Source organism: Argopecten irradians, chromosome 13 (genome assembly GCF_041381155.1).
Source record: "Argopecten irradians isolate NY chromosome 13, Ai_NY, whole genome shotgun sequence".
In the NCBI taxonomy this organism is placed as follows: Eukaryota; Metazoa; Mollusca; class Bivalvia; order Pectinida; family Pectinidae; genus Argopecten; species Argopecten irradians.
In genome coordinates, this window is record NC_091146.1 from 37165385 (window position 1) to 37184916 (window position 19532).

The 19532-nt window shown below is 40.9% G+C and overlaps 1 protein-coding gene across 3 annotated transcripts in view; it reads left to right on the top strand.

Annotated features, from left to right (window-relative positions):
* LOC138305465 (multiple epidermal growth factor-like domains protein 6) overlaps positions 1-19532 on the top strand; it is an 83885-nt gene that overhangs the window by 29357 nt on the left and 34996 nt on the right. For 2 of the 3 annotated variants that reach the window (XM_069245698.1, XM_069245699.1), the window contains exons 2-5: positions 6184-13668; positions 16913-17027; positions 17162-17241; positions 18050-18171. In XM_069245698.1, coding sequence (XP_069101799.1) covers positions 6184-13668; positions 16913-17027; positions 17162-17241; positions 18050-18171 — 7802 coding nt within the window. The remainder of the gene's footprint in view (positions 1-6183; positions 13669-16912; positions 17028-17161; positions 17242-18049; positions 18172-19532) is intronic. The other variant, XM_069245700.1, reaches the window with a different exon arrangement.

Below are 19532 nucleotides of genomic sequence, written 5' to 3' on the forward strand. Positions count from 1 at the left end.
TTTTAACGTGTACACGCTTAAAATAGCTCGGAAGTATCCGAACTGTTCCAATCTATTCCGATCTGTACGGGTATTGCCGATATTGACCACGTGATACGGCTCGGGAGGTTCTGATCTATACGGGTATTGCCGATGTCGGTCACATGATGCAACTCAGTTTTCCGATATTACCCGAAAGTTTGAAACATGTGGCGGTTCTTTCAAAACGTGTGATATTTCATGCGACATTTACCACTATGTCAATAGTATATTGGTGCTTTAATGGACCTGAACCATCATATATAAGCATCCATATTCACACACTGTATGTTTTATGAGAGTTTGTGATGGTGAAAAAAGACAAGAAATACAACTTTAACAGCTCGTAACACACATTAATGTGAATATAAATATACAATACATACAATATGTTATATATATATCTATCCCTTGTACACGTGTTAAGGTTAACGTCGTTATACATTATAATGTACATAGACTTGGAATTTAGGGGAATTACCTGAACGCAGAACTTTACAGCTTTCTTTTCTATCATATATGTTTTATAATAAATCTGTATATTTATAAATACTAGCCGGGTTTGTTTACCTCAACTGTGTGGTGACATTGAACTTTGTATGGAACGCCATAGCTGTCTCGTATGGTTCAAATATGCTACATTTAGTATATAATAAATTTTTCTTTGTTTTCATACCAAATCTTGCTTTCTGATTGGCCAATATTTTTTTTGCATACCACTATGAAAAAAAAAAAATCCGAGAATGGCGCGAAACCCCGACGTTATCATGACGTTGCGTATTGATTCGAAAAAAAGAATCCCTTGGAAAACCATTGTAATGTTACATTTAAACATACTTCATTTCATCAAATAGAGTATAAAATCAATTATAAGCATTGATGTCACTATTTTTTAATTTTATCGGGGTATGAAAAAAATTGTTTGCTACGCGGATTCACACAGTTTGCAAACAATTATTTTTTCATACCCCGATAAAATTAAAAAAATAATGGCATCAATGCTTAAATGAATTTGTGTTTTCATTATAATGTATGGTTTTATCATTATATGATTTGATCTTATCAATATATGATATCCTTTTATCTATATTTGATTTGATTTGACCGATATATCATTTACTTTTCCTATTGTTTAATTTGCTTTGTTCATGGTATTGTTTCCTTTTATCATTACATCAATCGATTTCCTCATTATTTGATTTGGTGATTTACATCTATCATTGTTTTATTTGGTGTTATCATTATATTATTCTCATTTATCGTTATATTATTAGTTATATAGTCAGTTACTGACCCCCTATAAAGCCTCTATGCCCGAGCCTCCTATATTTCTTACTGACCCTTTATGCCTTTATAGGGGGTCAGTAACTGACTATATAACGAATTTATCGCATCGAGGACCATTTATTTGTTTTATTAATTCTTTGTTTCCTATTTGTTTGATCAAGAATCTGAAATCAAACTTAAATCATACTGGCACGAATGATAACATTAACAAACAATCGCCACTTTTAAAATAACTGGCCTGGGCTAAATATTTATCTATGTATTTCTTTCAAGAATTTTCAAATATACTGTATAAGGAACCTGCAGAATAATAATGAATAATTCATAAATCAACAATAATTTCGACATTCCTATGTACACAGTAGGCCTACCTCAATACTACACCAAACCGTCTGTATATTGAAAGCATCACAAACAAGAGTGACACAAACATCCATCTAACATTTTAAGCACAATCTCCTTGATCATCTGTGCATTCTCGCTGAGATAATCACTTAAAAGTTATGCCGATAAATTGATTATAGAGTGAAGATTGATCTGTAGGTACAAACACCTCCATTTGTTTATAATCACAGTCTAGAAAACGCTTGAATTGTTACGTTTGACTTTCGCCGCGTCATCAACTTTCAAACTGGCGTAGGGGAAGCAACTCGTATTTAAAAAATGCATTTCATGTAATTTGAAGTATTAAAACGATTAAAGTTATAGGCCGGGATCTAGGGGGGGTCTACCCCCCCCCCCCCCCCCCCCCCCACAACTTAACGAACCAATGTTTTTCTGAAGCCTTATGATCCACTGATAACGAAATCGAGAGGTAACATTGTATAAACTGGGATGAACTTCCGGTTATGACGTCATCAAGATGGCCGCCATCTCGAATTTCACTGAAGATTGAAAAATAGTCATAACATTGACATTTTTCAACCGAAGAAGACAAATGAGGCATCAAAATGACCACAATAGAACAACAAATACATATCAGGACCATATAATCCAATATATGTAGTTATTTCTACGCAGGAAATGAAAAAATCGGATTTTAAGCTCAAAAATGGTATTTTTTAGCAAATTTTTCATATTTGGCTTGACGCAGCAAAAATGTTTGCCAACAGCAAACTATTATTTCTAATCAGTTATTTGACCTCTTATCAATCAGTAAAAACAACACCAACAAAAAAACAATGTTAACATTGTATAAGCTCCGGTTATGACGTCATCAAGATGGCCGCCATCTCGAATTTCACTAACAATTGAAAAATAGTCATAACATTAACATTTTTCAACCGAAGTAGACAAATGAGGTATCAAAATGATCATAATAGAACATCAAATTCATATCGGGACCACATAATTCAATATATGTAGTGATTTCTAGGTAGGAAATGAAAAAATCGGATTTTAAGCTCAAAAATGATAATTTTTAGCAAATTTTTCATATTTGGCTTGACGCAGCAAAAATGTTTACCAACAGCAAACTATTATTCGTAAACAGTTATTTGACCTCTAATCACTCAGTAAAACAATAAAATATATAGAGATACAAAAAAGAATTATTGTTATACCATCATTAAGTTTACAAAACATCACCGGGTGCGTATACTGGGTATATGCTATTTTTCTAACTCCAAACCGCTGACACTACAGTTTCCTGGTGTATTACAAGTTCCTTAAATAAGTTTGACTATTGGCGATTTATAAGTAGGAAACATGAATGTAAAGTTGACAGAATATCTAGCCTCGGGTCACAGTCACAGTTTCGTTTATTTCCTATGCATATTATTAGCAGAATGTCAGATAGTTACCACAATGTCACATATTTCTTTCACTGGTTCTCAATTATAACCATTATCATTGTGCGTGCTTTCCCACCTCACTGCACTATCCTCTGACGTCACTCGGCAAATCAGAGTAATCGAGATATCAGTATCCAATTCGTCGAAAGCCAGAGCGTCGTCTTCGATGTCGATGAGATGATGTGACTCTACATTACCAGTGGTGTTCTAGCCTGTCATCTTTCATGGCCCATCCATGGCCAGAGTTTATATCAGGAACAACAGGTTCAGGGATGTGGGATCTCCTTCAGATTCTAACATATCGTATATGCTGTTTCAGACTTCTCAGGAAATTACACCAGATCCAGATTCTTCGAATGGTGGAATGATTCAAGCACCATTCATCAACCTTGTGGACACTCGTGCGACTATAGATGGCAGGTATATAGAAGGTGATATCCTCGAGGTCTTTAATGAGGTAATGAGACTCTCCAGAAAAAGTTTTCTATAGTGCTCTCCAGACTTGGCAAAGAGAGGAACTTCACTGTAGACCTCATTTATGACCTCAAATAATTCACCTGTGTCATCTATGGTCACTGAGGGTTCACAAGAATGAGGAATTGTGCTTCATACGAATTAAGGAGATGCAAGTCAACCCTTCGCAGAATGTGGCTCTGGTGTCTTTTCCATCCTACCGGAGAGGTATGGAACATCATATACGATATGTGAATCACTAGGTTGAAAACAGGATGAGCTCCCACATCCGCGAACCCGATGTTCTTGATGTTACCTCTGGCCATGGACGGTTGACAAATTAGAACCACGATGGTAAACCGGTAATGTAATGTCACATCAGCTCATCAGCTCATCGACACTCTGGCGAGAAAGCACGCACAAAGATAATGCTTATCATTAAGAACTATTGAAAGAAATATGTGATACTGCAGTAACCATCTGACATTTCCTTACGTTACACACAGAAAAATAAAGTTAACACTGGATGCGCTATTTCTAAAAGAAACAAATTTCGAAAAGTGTCGTGGTATTAACGGAAACAAATGCTTTCTTCAGTTTTAATTTGACACCCTATTAGTTGGCGTTGTACAGTAAAAATTCATTTTGAGACGCTACTAGTCTACAAACTTTCGAACATGAGAATGGATTTTGTTAGGAAATTGTCAAGTCCCACTTAGATATTAAGCCCACTTAAAATTCAAATGTGTTAAGATATGGATCGTCAATTGCCAATGTTATCTTCAGGAAGTTCTAAGACATCCGGAAACTGTAGTGTCAGCGGTTTGGAAAAAACAGCAATCATATACCCTGTATACGCACCCGGTGATGTTTTGTAAACCAAATGATGGTATAACAATAATTCTCTTTTGCATTTCTATATATTTTTGTTGTTGTTGTTTTTACTATTGATAAGAGGTCAAATAACTGATTACGAATAATAGTTTCTTGTTGGGAAACAATTATAGCTGCGTAAAGCCAAATATGAAAAATTTGCTAAAAAATTATCATTTTTGAGCTTAAAATCCGATTTTTTCATTTCCTGCGTAGAAATCACTACATATATTGGATTATATGGTCCCGATATGAATTTTTTGTTATATTATGATCATTTTGATACCTCATTTGTCTACTTCGGTTGAAAAATGTTAATGCTATGACTATTTTTCAATTGTTAGTGAAATTCGAGATGGCGGCCATCTTGATGACGTCATAACCGGAGCTTATACAATGTTAACATTGTTTTTTTGTTGGTGTTGTTTTTACTGATTGATAAGAGGTCAAATAACTGATTAGAAATAATAGTTTGCTGTTGGCAAACATTTTTGCTGCGTCAAGCCAAATATGAAAAATTTGCTAAAAAATTACCATTTTTGAGCTTAAAATCCGATTTTTTTCATTTCCTGCGTAGAAATAACTACATATATTGGATTATATGGTCCTGATATGTATTTGTTGTTCTATTGTGGTCATTTTGATGCCTCATTTGTCTTCTTCGGTTGAAAAATGTCAATGTTATGACTATTTTTCAATCTTTAGTGAAATTCGAGATGGCGGCCATCTTGATGACGTCATAACCGGAAGTTCATCCCAGTTTATACAATGTTACCTCTCGATTTCGTTATCAGTGGGTCATAAGGCTTCAGAAAAACATTGGTTCGTTAAGTTGTGGGGGGGGGGGTGCACGTAGACCCCCCCCTAGATCCCGGCCTATTATTTTTACACAAAAAATAACAAGTAATATATAGTTTTACGGTAATAAAGTGGTATATTTAGTTGAAGATAATGTGTTTAAATTTTGAAGCGAGGGCGAGAGCCGCCATATTGCACCATAATAAAATTTACTGACCCCCTATAAAGTGATAGGGGGTCACCACGTGACGGCTCTCCGCCAATCATTTGGGGACATTTCTGTCCGAGGTGCGATATAATTTGATAATTCTTACAATAGGTAAAAATCCAAACGACTTGCCATAGATTTGTAATATTTCAATACGAGATGAATTTCCATGAATGAAAACAAATACGAATAGTGTATAATTAAACATGTACAGATGGACATTGACTGATGTCTTATAACTGTCAAAATGATTACGGTGACCAGCTATGTCCGTTTTAGAAAGAGGAAGGTCTATATTGGTAAAAATGCTGAGATATAATATATTTCTTACATTTTTCAGGGTGAAATATAAGGTTTTATGGTGATTTTGATATAAGAACACAGCATTTTCAGTCAAAATATTGTTTTTTTTTCTTAATATCATACTTAGGACTCTGTTGACTTTAGACTTTATATGGTTATATGTTGGTACCCCCGATAATCCGGACGCCGTTAGTCTGGAACACTCTCAGACCTGATGGAAATGTAAGGAACTGAATACCGTAACATTAGATATTGACTACGAACACTAAATTCAACAGTCCGGAAAATTCGTAATTTTCACGTTATGTAATGTGCTGATACTATCGTGCGTGACAAAATAAGGATGATTACATCGGACTAGCTATCCCTGAAGGCTATTATCAATTAACTGGCCATTGTTTTGAGTGTCTGTTTTACACATGAATTGACATCTTGTTATCTATATTGTAGGAGTATGCCCGGCAGGCAAATGGGGGCCTTCATGTCAGGATACCTGTAGTTCGACCTGTTACACCGGAAGTCCGTGTATCGATACATCATCGGTGTGCGGATGTGACGAAACGACCGGGCGATGCAAGACATGCGTACAGGGTTATTTTGGAGAGGACTGTAACTTCAGTTGCTCCGATTCGTGTACAATTGGATGTAGTCGTTCGAATGGCGAATGCGCAAACCCCACCGACTGTGTGAACTGTTTAAATAATGTATCGAGCTGTGTATCTGGTAAATGTGTTGAATGTAAATTCAAGAAATTCGGTGACCAATGCCAGAACGAATGTTCGTTTTGTGACCGAGGCTGCGTACAGGATAACGGTCTGTGTTACCCTCCGTTCTGTGCCGACTGTGCCGGCGGCGTGGCTGAATGTGACACCGTCAACCTTGTGTGTCACGGTAATTGTGTATCCGGAACCTACGGAGACAACTGTCAACAGACATGCGCACAGTTCAGCAATATAGCAAACTGTATCACCTGTATAGAGTCGACAAACCCAATGACATGCGCAGAGTGTAATGACGGTTATTACAGTAACGTCACTTCCTGTCTCCAATGCAGCACCGGATGTAACAGCAATGATTGCGCGGGAACCGACGGCACGTGTCAACAGGGCTGCGTTCCCGGAAGACAAGGCAGAATGTGTGATCAGTTCAAGTGCGAGGTCAATAACTGTGCCACCTGTCTGTCAGACCAACACACCATATGTGCCACGTGCAACACAGGCTATTATCTGGCGAGTCCCGAATGTACACAGTGCCCCGTTAATTGCTTTGGAGGTTCATGTGATGTCACTTCCGGAAGATGTTTAAGCGGCTGTAACAGCGGTTGGTTTGGAGATAAATGCGACATAAGATGTGGAAATTGTTCGCAAATCGTGTGTGAACGAATTACCGGCGCGTGCATTGGATGCGTAGCTGGATACACAGGAAGTACGTGCACCACCAGATGTAATAATAACTGTCTATTGTCATGTGACCAGACAACAGGCACGTGCATTGGCTGTCCGAACGGGAAGTACGGTGAGAGGTGTGATTACCAGTGTACTAATACATGTAATGCAATTTCCTGTGACCAGACGACCGGGGACTGTTTCGCTACCTGCCAGAGCGGCTATTACGGATCCCAGTGCAGTGTTAGGTGCTCTGCGAACTGTATCAGCAACGTCTGCGACAAAAACGGAGGCAGATGCTCGATTGACTGTACGGATGGTTACTATGGTGACCAGTGTTTAACCCAGTGTCCTATCACGTGCTCGCCCAGGACGTGCGGCCGGAGTACCGGCCAGTGTGATAGTTCCTGTATCACGAGTTTCTACGGCTCGTACTGTAATCAGACGTGCAGCTCTAACTGTATAGGGAGCACATGTGACAAGTCGTCAGGGTTCTGTTCACAAGGCTGTGCACCTAGGTTCTGGGGAAACACGTGCGTGAATAGTTGTCCGGCGGGATGTTCGGCGCGATGTGAGCAGCTCTCTGGGGCATGTCTATCAGATGATGGCTGTTTGGATGGTTTCTACGGAAGTTACTGTAACCGCACGTGCAGTAACAAGTGTGCTGACAACAAGTGTGTACAGACCAATGGGGATTGTGAAGGTAGGTGTGTGACAGGATATTATGGTCTGTTTTGTAACAGTCAATGTAATACATGCTCCGGGGGTCTCTGTAACCGAGACACGGGCGTGTGTGACGGACAATGTCTGAATGGTTACTATGGTGATAAATGTTTGAATACCTGCAGTGATCGCTGTCTGGCGTCGCTATGTGACAAGAACACTGCTAAGTGTCAGTTGTCATGCATTTCTGGTTACCATGGAGAGTACTGTGAAACGGCATGCAGTAGCACGTGCGCGACGGGAAATTGTGTAAAACTGACGGGCGAGTGCGACGGAGGCTGCACACAGGGTTACTATGGAAACTATTGTAATATGACATGCGCAGATATAACTGGCCAGTCACAATGTGTCACATGTGTGACCTCCAATACTGGGTACACGTGTACTCAATGTTCATCCGGATTCTACGCTGACGGTACGTGTAAGTTATGTAGCTCCGGATGTTTTGGAGGCACGTGCTATGGTAATAACGGCACATGCACGTCCGGCTGCAATACGGGACGAACTGGGGAGAAATGTGATGAGAACTGTGCCATCACGTGTACGGGGCCTGTCTGTGAAACCAACGGAATGTGTAAGTTCGCGTGCGTCAATGGCTACTACGGACAGTATTGTAATCAAACCTGCGGAAGCTGTACGACCGGCGCGTGCGCACGCGACGATGGCACGTGCAGTGTCTCCTGTCTGAATGGATTCTACGGTACGCAGTGTAAAGACGTGTGCGCGTCATCTTGTAGCTCTAGCATCTGTAATCGCAACACCGGGAAGTGTTTCGCCTGTCCGAACGGTACCTGGGGTTTCTACTGTGACCGACCGTGTAACCAGTGTGACGGGGCGTGTAACCAGGACACCGGCGTCTGTACCGCGGCATGTGTCGGTAACCAACACTACGGGGATTACTGTAACATCACGTGTGGCTCAACATGTGTCAACAGACTCTGTGAGAAAGCTGACGGTCGCTGCTCCGGTACAACATGTGTCGATGGATATTTTGGGGACTACTGCACATCGAGATGCGAAACAAACTGTAAAGATGGACGCTGTGACAAGACGACCGGGCATTGTGTGGGTGAGTGTGCCTTAGGGTTCTATGGGGATTTCTGTACTACTGCCTGTCGTTCACAATGTTTACAATCTTCCTGTAGTAGACTGTCCGGGGTTTGTGTGTTAGGTTGTGTGACTGGTTACCGAGGGGACTACTGTAACGTGAGGTGTAGCTCCCAATGTGGGGACAACACCTGTAACCAACACACGGGCGCGTGTGAGGGCACGTGTATCCTGGGATACTTCAGTTCCTATTGTAACAACTCATGTAACAATTGTTTGGACGGAAGATGTGAAAAGGCGGACGGCGCATGCCTGGGTCTATGTAAGTCAGGTTTCTTTGGGGATAAGTGCCTGACACCATGTAGCAACAACTGCGTAGGGCCCATATGTGAAAAGTCGAGCGGGAAGTGCCTTGGTGAATGTATAAATGGTTTCTATGGAGACTATTGTAATATCACATGCAGCAGTAATTGTCTTAATGGAGTATGTATTAAGTCTACCGGAGTCTGCGGGTCTGGCACATGCGCAACCGGGTTTTATGGTTCATACTGCAACAAGACATGCGCAGATGTCACGGGAGACGCCAGGTGCACACTATGTCAGGGTGTGTCAAATAATTATTACTGTATCGAATGCACGTCGGGTTACTACGCTGACGGTACGTGTAAGCTATGTAGCTCTGGTTGTTTGAATGGTCAGTGCTTCAGCAATAACGGCACGTGTGTATCCGGGTGTATCACGGGGAAGCGCGGGTTGATGTGTGACCAGGACTGTAGTCCGTACTGCCAGGACAACAAGTGTAGCGTGACGGGCGTCTGCACGGTCGGCTGCGTCGCGGGTAAATACGGCACGTTCTGTGACCAGGACTGTGGGGGATGTACCTCTGGCATGTGTGACTTCACTTCCGGTAACTGTGACAGTCCGTGCATTACCGGTTACCACGGCAACGAGTGTAAAGACATCTGCTCCAGTTCGTGTAAAGACGCGGTGTGTGTTAAATCTAGTGGTCAATGTGGAAGTTGTAACACTGGAAACTGGGGCTTCTCCTGTCAAAATACGTGTCCAAACTGTGTTGCGGGACTCTGTTACCAGGACACGGGGGCGTGCACGGGTTTGTGTGCGGACACATCATACTACGGTACGTACTGTAATGAGACATGCAGCGACTTATGTGCGGAGAAACGGTGTCAGAAGGATGACGGGCGATGTATCGGGGATTGTATTGGCGGATACTGGGGCGACGATTGTGCAATCCGCTGTGGACTAAACTGTAAGACAGGAGTTTGTCAGAAGTCGAACGGCCATTGTACGGGTGAGTGTGCACTAGGTTTCCATGGCAACTTCTGCAACCTTACGTGTCCTTCCAATTGTAGCTTAGTAGCGTGTGATAAGATCCAAGGATCCTGTACGGATGGATGCAACCCTGGCTACTACGGCACTTTCTGTGAGAGTGCGTGTAATGACGGATGTCTGTCTCGATGTTACCAGACGAGTGGGGAATGTCACGCGGCGGACGGGTGTAAACCAGGACGATTCGGCCCCTTCTGTGCCGGCGGCTGTAGCCCGTACTGTCTTAATAACAACTGTGACCAAACCACATCAAGGTGTTTGGATGGTTGCATGCCTGGATATTGGAATAGCTATTGCAACGAGACGTGCGATACTACACGGTGCGCGGACTCGAACTGTGATCCTGTCGACGGCAGCTGTCGTGGTGTGTGTCAATTAGGCTATTATGGTACAAACTGCTCCCTTGTTTGTAGTGTTAACTGTCAGAATCGACAGTGTGACCAGGGGACGGGCCGGTGTAGTGGCAACTGTAACACCAACTTTTACGGTCCTATGTGTAACCAAGACTGCAGTCAATGTGCGAGAGGGTTGTGTGATCGTGTGAGCGGCGCATGCGTAGACGAGTGTAACCCTGGTTACTATGGAACACGTTGTCAGAGCGTATGCAACAGTAACTGCGCGGGAGGCACGTGCAACAAACTGACAGGGAAATGTATGAATGGTTGTGTGAACGGGTATTATGGTGATACATGCACCCAGTCCTGCAGTACTTTGTGTAATTCAAGCGTATGTCATCAAGACACCGGAAGATGTGTGACCTGTTCACCGGGTCGCTATGGAGACACGTGTAGTAGTCTTTGTAACCCCCACTGCAGCGGAAATATTTGTCATCGTAGCACAGGCGAATGTTTGTCTGGATGTTCCAGTGGATATTACTCTTTATATTGTAATCAAACATGCCATCAAGGATGCTCATCGAACCAGTGCGATTGGCTGACCGGAAGCTGTGTAGGCGGATGTAACAACGGTTACTATGGCAGCGGATGTAACCAGTTATGCAGTGGCCTTTGTCGGGATAGTGTGTGTAATCAGTTCACCGCTACTTGTACAGACGGGTGTGTTGCTGGACGGTACGGGACAAACTGTACAGACTTCTGCATTAATTGTGACACTTGTGACCGGATATCCGGTAACTGCATGTGTCCTGAGGGTAAATACGGTACTGATTGTACATTGAACTGCCAAGGCACATGTCGGAAGTCTGTAAATCTGTTTCCGCTTTGTGATCGTCAAACAGGACGCTGTTCTTTAGGTTGTGAAAATGGATTCTTTGGAGATAGGTGTGACCAGAATTGCAGTACGTCCAGTCGATGTTTAGACACGGGATGTACTCAGACTAACGGAGCATGTCATGGCGCATGCGTGACGGGATGGACAGGTCCATGGTGTAACCAGCCCTGTAGTGCACAGTGTGTTGACCAGACATGTAACCAAACTTCAGCACACTGCACCCTGGGATGTATGCCTGGTTACTATGGAGATCTCTGTGGCAGCCAGTGCCAGAATTGTGTGACATGTGACAAAAACGGAGTATGCACCAGCTGTCCAGCCAGCAAATACGGTTCACAATGTTTGTCTAGTTGTCCTAACTGTTTAGTATCGCAGTCATCGGGTAGTGCATGTAACATCACCTCTGGTATATGTCTGTATGGCTGTGACAGTGGTTTCTATGGTGACAGATGTCAGAGTCCCTGCTCGAGCTGCCTCACTTGTGACAATATGGGTGTTTGCCTTTCGTGTACAGCCGGGAAGTTTGGACCTTATTGTCAGTCCAACTGTCCGAATTGTCGGGTATCTTCCACTTCCACAAGCACATGTAATGTGGTCACTGGGGCCTGTATGTTTGGGTGTAAACCCGGTTTCTATGGTAGCAATTGCAGCAGTGCATGTAGCGACCACTGTAAAAACAGCTGTAGCACAGTCACCGGCATATGTAATGACGGCTGTATCCCAGGTTTCTATGGCGACCGCTGTGAAGGTTCGTGTCAAGAATGCTATACATGTGATGAATCCGGAAGTTGTCTTCGGTGTTTTGCGGGAAGGTTTGGCGCGCAATGCGGGTCTAGTTGTCCCAATTGTCGAGCGAATGCATCCTCTGCAGAAACATGTAACAAGGCTACAGGCGTCTGTCTATACGGATGTAATAACGGTTACTATGGCAACAGTTGTAATACAGCCTGTAACAGCGAGTGTTTGAACGGATGTACTATTTCCGGTTCCTGTATTGGCGGCTGTAATGTAGGTTTCTATGGTGACAGATGTAACAAACTCTGTAGTACTGGCTGTAATGGCCCCTGTGATTTTGTGACTGGCTTTTGTACCGGCGGTTGTCGGAGTGGTTTCTATGGTGAAACGTGCAATGCCACGTGTAGCAGTGGATGTCGAGATGGTTGTCTGGTGAGTTCCAATATCTGTAATGGTGGCTGTCTATCCGGGTACTTTGGTGAGAGGTGCGATATCACGTGTAGTGCAGGGTGTAATAGTGGCTGTATCACGGGCACTAGTACGTGTATAGGCGGGTGTAAGTCTGGTTTCTATGGCACCGAATGTGACGGAATCTGTAGTAATGGTTGTCTCAATGGTTGTACTGCCGGAACGAGTGTGTGTTTGGGTGGCTGTCTAACTGGTTTCTATGGTGAACGCTGTGATGGTCGATGCAGTAATGGCTGTACAGCTGGCTGTAGTATGGATACTGGCGTATGTATCAACGGTTGCCTGGCAGGTTACTATGGTAACAAGTGTGATATGAGCTGCAGTGCCGGTTGTAACAATGGCTGTGATCCTGTCACCGGGGTGTGCATTTCTAGTTGTTTACCTGGTTACTATGGCAGCAGATGCGATGGGAACTGCAGTGTCGGGTGTTCCAACGGATGTGATGCTGTCGATGGCATATGTATTGGCGGCTGTCGGACTGGTTTGTATGGCAGCAGATGTCAGTATGCATGCAGCACTGGATGTCAGAATGGCTGTCAGCTGGACTCTGGTGCGTGTATCGGCGGCTGCGTCCCTGGTTACTATGGTGACAAATGTGAATACATCTGTAGCGTCAACTGCGTTGGTGGTTGTACTCCTGGAACTAGTCGCTGCACCGGAAGTTGTAGAGGCGGATTCTTCGGACCGGAATGTACCTCTGCTTGTGCAGGCTGCAAGAGAAATTCCAGCCTCCTGAATTGTGACGGGAGTAGTGGTGCGTGCCTGTTCGGCTGTGTGGCTGGATATTACGGTGCCTTCTGTAGCTTTGGGTGTCCCAACACATGCGCGACAAATGAGTGTAACCAGGACAACGGTTACTGTGTAGCTGGCTGCAGTAGAGGATTCTGGGGCCACCTGTGTGAGCGGACATGTCTGTCCACCTGTAGTGACAGCACGTGTAGACAGACCGATGGCTACTGCCCGTCCGACTGTACTAGTGGAGCCTGTGGAGGACGAGGTTGGCACGCTCTTTCTCAGCCGCACGCTTTGTTTGGCTTGTTTAGTCTTGCTGTAGTCTGCTTTTTACGCTTTTTGTTACTGTGGTTACGATGGAAACCTGAGAGGAACACGCTAAACTACGTAATAACGACATCGTGTTTCATTTCGCGCCTTTATTTCAATCTTTTTCCTGTCTTTTCTATTTTCTATGATCTGTTGTTTAGTGACGTCACAGATCAGTTTTCCATTGTACTGTATTAACCTAGTATGCTGACCACTTGTTATGACGTCATCACTTTTTCATATGACGTCATAGCCAAACTCAGATTAGTCAATATAGTGCCTTAACTAGCGAATGTGCATGTTGATGTTGTCTTTTTTCGATAATCACGTGACACAATGCGTCAGCGTGCATGCAGACGCACGTTTTATGCACATGTTATTTTTGGGTGGTGGTTGTTGTTGCTGACTTATTACCTGGTGTTGGAATGTGTTGACTGTGTGAAAATAACCAAATTCATAGACCATGCAGTAATATATAACAACACATACATGTACATGCAACCCTCCGTAACGCGAAGTCAGCAGGCTATCCTAATTATCCCAACATTCTGGTTCAGTGTTTTGGAATATAGATTTCGTAACAAGACTATTCGACATAAAGACACACGGGTTTGAGAACCCATTTTCTCTATCATGATCATTCTTTCTAATTGAATTTTCTGTTCGCTTCAACCTATAGAATATTACGAAACGGACAGAATTATGGGAGTTCGAAGTTAGACTGTACTTTACGTTGTATTTATACTTTTTCGTACTATTTTCACATTCAGTGTATCTATTCGGCATAACCATGTGTATAGTTCTTGATTGGAGTTCATAAAGAACCTGGATAAGAAATCGTTAATCTAAAGAAAAATTATAAACAAATTATAAAAGATAACTTTTTTATTTCTTACTTGTCTGTAACATTTTGTTTTATTTTCTTTGGCTTAAAATTTATTTTACCATCTCATAACTTATAAAAATGATCGCACAACTAGTAACGTCCCCACTGATTGGCTGACATAGTTAGTAATTAACGTCGCCACTGATTGGCTGACATAATTAGTAACGTCGCCCCTGATTGGCTGACACAGCGGCGTAGTGATTTCGTAAAAAATAGTCCCTCTAGAAAATTGAAAGTATAAGGATTTATTTGAATAATATTTTATGCAAAGATTTATAAGTGTGACTGTATTTCTTGATTTTATGTTATGAAGCTATATCACAAAACTTGGAGCGTATTCCCCTCGTACATTGTGATAGATAGAGCTAGACATCGATATCATGTCAGTTTGTTATTTCAGAAGAAAGGTACGTATACGAAGTTTAGTCTAGGATATAGCTAATATACTGCACACTTTGAGTTATGTATTTATAAATATTTATTAGCTATCAAAACTCATTAAATGTCCCCTATATTTACAATTATTCATCAATCGACTTCCAAACCCATTAAATGTTTATTTATAAATAGAAATAAGGACTTATGGTTTGAGCTGTCACATTATTATTTATATATTCTTAAGCCTTGTTTGTTTATTTAAAAACAATGTATTTTGCAGAAAAGAGAATTTCATTCTAGGGCACCATTTGCATATGCACGATATGTGATCAAAATGCTATAGATCTATATACCGTATTCGCTGTAATTAGCGCCCCTGTATGCTTTACTATAGCTAGTTAGGTTTATAAAGTCGGCATTGTATCCCCTATTGCATGAACTTGTGAGTCTTTGATATGTACAGGAGAGAAGACATATGGATGTTTACTGTGACACATTAATGTGCCATGAGTACAGAGAGAGACATTTAAGCAGTAGTCCGAGCGCTAATTACGGCGAATACGGAGTCTATATATATATATGTATCACCAATGATCCATCCTCGATACTCCAGAGATTCCAATCACTTACGATCTCTACACTCCTGGACTATCTCATTGTAAAATTGAAGGCAGCTCAGCGGAAAACATTTGACCAATCACAGGCCAGCAAAGATTTCCTTTGAAGACTACAGAGAGAGCGAATGCCTAACATCAAAGCCACACAGTCAGCCACAGTGTACCGTTATACGGCTGTTTTGATGTACATCAAAGGACTCAGTTACCTGTTCTGTTCTGTTGCCTCCAGTTTTACTGTGAGATAGTCCAGGGGTGTAGAGATTGTAAGTGATCGGAACCCCTGGAGTATCGAGGATGCCAATGATCATGAATAACCACTAACTCAATAATCCAACTTCAATGGTGTCCGTTTTTTTTTGTTTTTTTTTTGTGAAAGAAATATAGAAAACGAATAGAAAACAATTTACAGTACACCTATGATTCGTTCTTGCTTGTACATATAACAAGCATTTTCATTGGCTTAAAAATCGATGTTTATCGTCTCATAGCATAAATATTACAATTTGTAACGTCGCATCTGATTGGCTTAAATACAGCGGCGAATGACATCATAGATAGAAAATAAGACCAAGACTAGAAGATTCACGGGAATATATTGAATTATGAAAATTAATTGAACACGTTTTACCGCCATGTTAAGTTAAAGGGAGACAATCGCCACATTATATTCTCTTTACAATTGAAAACGGGCATTATCTCCCTTTGTGTACTAACTCGTTATCCATTCTGTCGTTACACCGCATAAGTTTATATAACGCTTCCCCTAGTATATTAGTTAGATACCCCGCCTTAGAAATAGTTTAAATACCAATCGATGTTTTTGTGCAAGGAAATCAAATTAAGAAATGCAGTTTAATTTGAATCTTTCAATATTTACATTTTAATGCCGTATAGATGTTACGTACTCGATACGATCGAAATTGATGAGTAAGAAAACGTCAACTTGTATTATGATGTCTACATGTGATACGCGATTATGTAACAGTTGATCATGATATTCTGTCGACATTGGTTGATATTCTTGTCATTTCTATCGACATTGGTTGATATTCTTGTCATTTCTATCGACATTGGTTGATATTTTTGTGATTTTTACCGACAGTGATTGATTTTTTTGTGATTTTTATCGACAGTGATTGATATTTTTGTGATTTGTATCGACAGTGATTGATTTTTTTGTGATTTTTATCGACATTGGTTGATATTTTTGTGATTTTTATCGACATTGGTTGATATTCTTGTTATTTCTATCGACATTGGTTGATATTCTTGTCAATTCTATCGACATTGGTTGATATTTTTGTGATTTTTACCGACAGTGATTGCGGAACCTGACAACACGAAGGACCTTGCCCTGATAATAGGACTGTCTGTCGCCGGGGGAATAATAATCCCCATTATCATCGCTATCATCTGCTGTTGTATATGTCGCCGGTAAGTGTTACCTTGGCATAGTATATGGATTTGTTTGGCATGCACAAACTTGTACTTGATTTCACACGTGTAAATCGGTGACAGGGGAGGTAACTCGTCCTATAATCGTATACTTTATTATCATTTCTATTCAGACGTAATGCAAACGACCGAACGACCCTGATGAATGGAAACATCGCCTTGGTAACGGCTAATGGTGGTACTGTCAACAAAGGTATAGTCTAGGCCTAGTGACGTCATATTTCAAAGGTCTGAATCAGGGTTGTCAGCTCTCACGATTTTTGCGGGAGACACACGAAGACGGCTTGTGACATGCCACATGAGACAAATCTCACGATGTTTGCACACATTCCCAAGCTAAGACATATAGAGAGAGAATAACGGCTGTTCAAATGGCTGTTCCATCCTTGACGATAACGAATGATTAATTATGTATGCTAAATCCCTTGGGATATCATCATAAAATTCAATTTTGCTTGTTACGAGCATTTTCATTGGCTTTAAAATTTATTTTATCAGCCCATAAAGAAAAAAATGGCGTCGCCGTTTGTTACGTTGCTTCTGATTGGCTGAGATGACGGCGTAATGATTCCATAGACAAACGAGTCCCAAAATGAATTTTGAATATTGAAGAGATTATCTTTTGTTAATTGAATTATAAGGATTAATTTGAATAGATTTTTTATGTTATAGAGATATAACACAAAAATCTGAGTGTACTCTCATCATAAACCGCTTCGCGGTTCATTTAGAGTACACTCAGATTTTTGTGTTATATCTCCATAACATAAAAAATCTATTCAAGTTAATCTTTAAGTAAACAAATGTAAATATAAGCATTGATCGTTTTTTTAGTTTGAATTCATAGCCAAGCAAGTGCGCTTGATGGAATTTGCCTCTGTCCAGTTGGCATGCACATGGCTATGAATGCCAACTAAGAGACATTCAATGCTTAAATATAACAAATATTGAAATGACGTCATTATATCGTGACGTCACAATGGTGTATGCTGTTTTTATAGGGTATAATAGCGGACTGGACAACATCAGCTCCGGAAGTGGATTTTATGGCGCTGGATCTAAGTACGGACAGGTCGGTGAACAGCTGAGTATCCACGCACCAGATAGTCATCTTAGTTACCATGTAAGTGTTGTGTAGTTGACCTTAGTTACCATGTAAGTGTTGTGTAGTTGACCTTAGTTACCATGTAAGTGTTGTGTAGTTGACCTTAGTTACCATGTAAGTGTTGTGTAGTTGACCTTAGTTACCATGTAAGTGTTGTGTAGTTGACCTTAGTTACCATGTAAGTGTTGTGTAGTTGACCTTAGTTACCATGTAAGTGTTGTGTAGTTGACCTTAGTTACCATGTAAGTGTTGTGTAGTTGACCTTAGTTATCATTTAAGTGTTGTGTAGTTGACCTTAGTTACCATGTAAATGTTCTGTTAGTGGTCTTATATACGATGTTCTGTCCACGAGTCAGATGATAACGTCATGTAACCCAGATTGGCACACATTTTTCTTATTTTTAAGCATCTATTTTTCTGATTGCAATATAATTCCAATTTTTGTATCAATCTTACAAATAGAGCCTATCATCTGTCCGTTGGTCTATGTTTGGAATTCTTTCTGCACGTGTTTCCATAAATATCAACCAGGTGCGGGTACCCAGATTGGCACACCCAGGTAAAAACAGTGAGCATAGAAAAATATCAGGATATTTCAAATATGATTTGACTTATATTGAAACTACAATAAAAAAAATCAACAATTAATGCCATTGAACACTTTTCTCCATATATATTATTTGGATGATTTACGTGAAAATCAATGTAGTCATTACGCAGGTAAAATTTCATCTTTATGGTTATCACTTACCTTTCTTACATAATTTTTACGACAATATTTAAGCATATTTTGCCCTTTTAAGCTTTGTGTGTGTTTTACTGTTAAATAAACATATAAATGGCATAAGGGAAGTAACTCTTGGATGTGTAAGTGCTATTCGAGCGCACCTTTGTTTCATTTCGCATGCGCACATTATCGCAGATGAAAAATCTCCGTACTAGAAAATCAACATTTTGAGGATAAAACAGCTCTGAACTATGAAACTACCAAGTAACTGACAACTTAATTGATTAATGTTCTAGACATAGTTTATACCATTTCCACACTTTTTAGAGCAGACTATTGAGCGAAAAGTGGAAAACTAGAGTCATCGCACGGGGCAATATTTACCGTAACACTTGATTTTAGGTATTTTCTCAAGTTTATAGCTGAACAAAATCCCTCCTAGCTATGGTCATGTGGAAATATCACCATTAAAGTATTTCATGATGATCAGGGAATAATTATAGCAACAGCTGAAAGAAAATTTCCAAAGTGAATTAAAACGGAAGCAATATTATCAAAAAGTGTGCCATTTTGGGTAGCGTGCCAATTTGGGTAACATGACGTTACATGTGTATCATTTCTGTACTCTGTCAAGTAAACATTTTATTTCTTA